This window comes from Echinops telfairi, unplaced genomic scaffold (assembly GCF_000313985.2).
Source record: "Echinops telfairi isolate 266 unplaced genomic scaffold, ASM31398v2 ScPeMD7_7410;HRSCAF=8448, whole genome shotgun sequence".
Lineage (NCBI taxonomy): Eukaryota > Metazoa > Chordata > Mammalia > Afrosoricida > Tenrecidae > Echinops > Echinops telfairi.
Genome location: NW_022111310.1, coordinates 27,501,289 through 27,504,575, shown reverse-complemented (window position 1 = coordinate 27,504,575; position 3,287 = coordinate 27,501,289). Strand labels below are relative to the sequence as shown.

The following is a 3,287-nucleotide window of genomic DNA, read 5'->3' as shown; positions in this document are numbered from 1 at the left end:
GCCTGTGGTTTGAACCACTGGCTTTGTGGTGATCAGCCCAACAAGTACCTGCAATGCCACCAGGGCTCAAGGTATGTTTTATTCTTCACAAGTAGGTCCTGCATTCTACAGACTGTCAGGCACATTCAACAAAGAGAGAAGGAACACCTTAGGACTGATTAGGATAAATAAGGGAGCAGAATACTTAGATTTAATAAACATTTATTGAGTGCTTACTCTGGTCCAAGTGGGTTCACACATTATTTATTACCCAGGGTAATCCTACAATGTGGTGGTTATTTTATTTTTACAAACATGGAAGCCAAAACTCGAAGGAAGTTGCCTCAAGTTGTATAGTCTAAAAATGGTAGACTAAGAATCCTGAATTGTAACTTCTGATATCAAGTCTTCAGTTTTCACCACAATCACACTAAATATTATGATAAGGTTAAGAATGAAAAGGCTTAGGCTTATGCAACTCAAACACCACTTCACAAATGGGAAAATCAAGGCTGAGGTGAGATTTCAAGATAACAAAATCCATCGATGGTAAAACTAGCGCTAGAATCCAGGATTTAACTGAACCTTCCATGCAAAACCCCCCAAATCCAAACCCATGGCTGTCAAATCAATTCCAACTCATAACTGCCTTATAGGAAAGAGTCAAACTATTCCACAGGGTTTCTAAGGTTGTACATCCTACGAAACAGACAGCTTCATTTTTTTCTCCTATGGAGTAATGATAGTGGTTGAACTTTCAAGTGAATCATTTTCACCCCCTGGAGTCAGGACCCTATCACCCTGAGAAGAGAGCATTAGGCTGTTTTTGTTCTTAGCAGTTTCCCCAAAGCCTCCTTCATATCTCTGTTTCTCAAGCTGTAAAGGAAGGGGTTGAGCATGGGGGTGATCGTTGTGTACATTATTGAGAAGATTTTGTTCTTCTGCCCTGAGTAGGGTGTTGGAGAAGATAAATAGACTCCAATGGCTGTTCCATAGAACAGTGAGACCACAGAGAGGTGGGAAGTGCAGTTGGAGAAGGCCTTTTGCTTACCCTTAGAGGAACCAATTCTCAGAATTGCCAGTACAATGTAAAAGTAAGATGTAAGGATGCAGACAAGGGGTCCAATAAGCAGTGTGCCTGCAACAAGGATGAGCACCAGGTCATTGACATAAGTACTGGAGCAGGCCAGCTCAAGAAGTGGGGCCAGATCGCAGAAGAAGTGGGGGATGATATTGGGGCCACAGAAGGAAAGCCTAGTCACGAGGAGGGTATGCACTAGAGCATGGAAGGTAGTGACCACCCAGGACCCAGCAACCAGAATGGCACAACGTCGGGAGTTCATAGTCACAGCATAATGAAGAGGGTGGCTGATGGCCACATAGCGGTCAAATGCCATGACAGCCAGGAGAAAATTGTCCAGGTCTGCAAATAAGCCAAAGAAATAGAGTTGTGTCAGGCAAGCACCATAAGAAATCCATTTATTTCCTGAACTAATATTTGCTAACATTTTGGGGACTGTTGTAGAGATGAAACCTATGTCAGAAATGGAGAGGTTGGCTAGGAAAAGGTACATTGGGGTATGAAGGCGTAGATCAAAGCCAATGGCCAGGATGATGAGCAAATTTCCCACCACGGTGACCAGGAACATGCCCAGGAAGAGCCCAAACAGGAGAGGCTGCAGTTCGAGATATTCAGAGAGGCCCACGAGGAGAAATTCATAGGTGCTGGTCTGGTTTCTTCTGTTCATGTTTGGAATTCTGTGTGAAATAAATGTTGTTCATAATATAAATAACAAGAAAGTAGAACATGCTTTGCTGAAAGTACTTGGAACCCAATTTTTTTTAAAAAAAGTGGTTTAAACTATTCTGTTTGGGTTGGGTTTGAATTTGTAATTGTGTAATTTTAAAAAGAGAATTTGGGTCAGACCACTTGCACAGTTATAGGTTGGTGTCGAAACTTTGGTCAGATAGCTGAGGCTCCTTCAAACTATTTAAGCTGTCCCAACAGCACATATGAGACAACAGAAAGACGTGGGCCTGGGATGCATGCATTCATTCTGTATAAGCAATGTTTTCTTCACTTAACAATAATACTCGTACAACTAAGAAACGATATACTAAGCAAAAGGATCACGTGTCAGAATACGTGTATGCTTAAAATGTTGTGTGCATCAAAATATAAGAATTGTATATGAATAAGAACACGAGAGAACGCATAGCAAAAGTCAACAGCATTGACTTCTGGGACAGGAGCATGGATTGAATGTGTCAACTTTCGCAGTATTCACATTACTTATCAGCACATATTATCTTTGTAATTGAAAGATGAGTTTCCAAGGGTCATGGATAGGATTGGTTTCATTAACCCAATTGGTTGCTGAAAAGCAAAGACGGGGATTTGGGGAGAACCACAGTCGATTCCCACTCAGAGCAGCGCTACAGAATAAGATAGAATGGCCCCCTGGGACTTCCACGTTTGTAATCTCCAAGGAAGCAGATGGCCACATCCTTCTCATGTGGAGTCGCTGCTGGGCGTGAACTGTCGACCTTTCAGGTAGGTAGCAACGAAGCATTGAACCCCTGTGCCACCAACACTCATTCTGACAAATTAAGCAAGGTCTCCTCTCTGACAGGAAGGTCTGATACATAATAATAATAATAATAATAATAATAATAAACAACCCACTGCTATGGAGCTGATTTTGATTCATAGTGACCTTATCTAGGCTCTCTGATGCTGTACATCTTTACATGAGCAAATAGCCTTAGCTTTCTCCTGAAGGTAGCCCAGCATTCTTTCACTGAACATCTTGAACTGCCAATTGTATGGCTACTAAGTCAGTGGTTACCCAACAACGCCATCGAGGCTCAAGTAAGTAGGAAGACAAAAACCAGATGATGTTGATCCTATGTGAAGAAAAATACATAGTTATAAAGACATTTTCTTTTTTTAAAAAATCATTTTATTAGGGACTCATACAACTCTTATCACAATCCATACATACATCAATTGTGTAAAGCGCATTTGTACATTCATTGCCCTCATCATTCTCAAAACATTTCCTCTCCACTTAAGCTCCCGGCATCAGGTCCTCATTTTTTCCCTCCCTACCCGCTCCCCCCTCCCTATAAAGATTTTTTCATCATACTCTACTGCATTTGTACCCTCTTAACAGTCTCCAGCTTTCCCAAAGAAAAGACTGTATGAAGTGAATCAAACCTTCAGATCCTTTTCAAATAGTAGCTGTTGTTCGTGTTTTTCATGTGACAATATCGGTGTTCCTTACGCATGGGCGCTTCTCCACCCA

General features: G+C 41.6%; 1 protein-coding gene across 1 annotated transcript; it reads right to left on the bottom strand.

Moving 5' to 3' along the window:
* Positions 1-794: 794 nt before the first annotated feature.
* LOC101645134 (olfactory receptor 24-like) lies at positions 795-1,727 on the bottom strand. Its single transcript, XM_004712606.1, has one exon. It carries the CDS (start codon positions 1,725-1,727, stop codon positions 795-797), a length of 933 nt encoding a protein of 310 aa, XP_004712663.1.
* Between the last annotated feature and the right edge of the window lie 1,560 nt (positions 1,728-3,287).

Bases quoted from the DNA above. Each gene is read 5' to 3' on its own strand.
- LOC101645134 (XM_004712606.1), bottom strand. From the start codon at position 1,727: ATGAACAGAAGAAACCAGACCAGCACCTATGAATTTCTCCTCGTGGGC.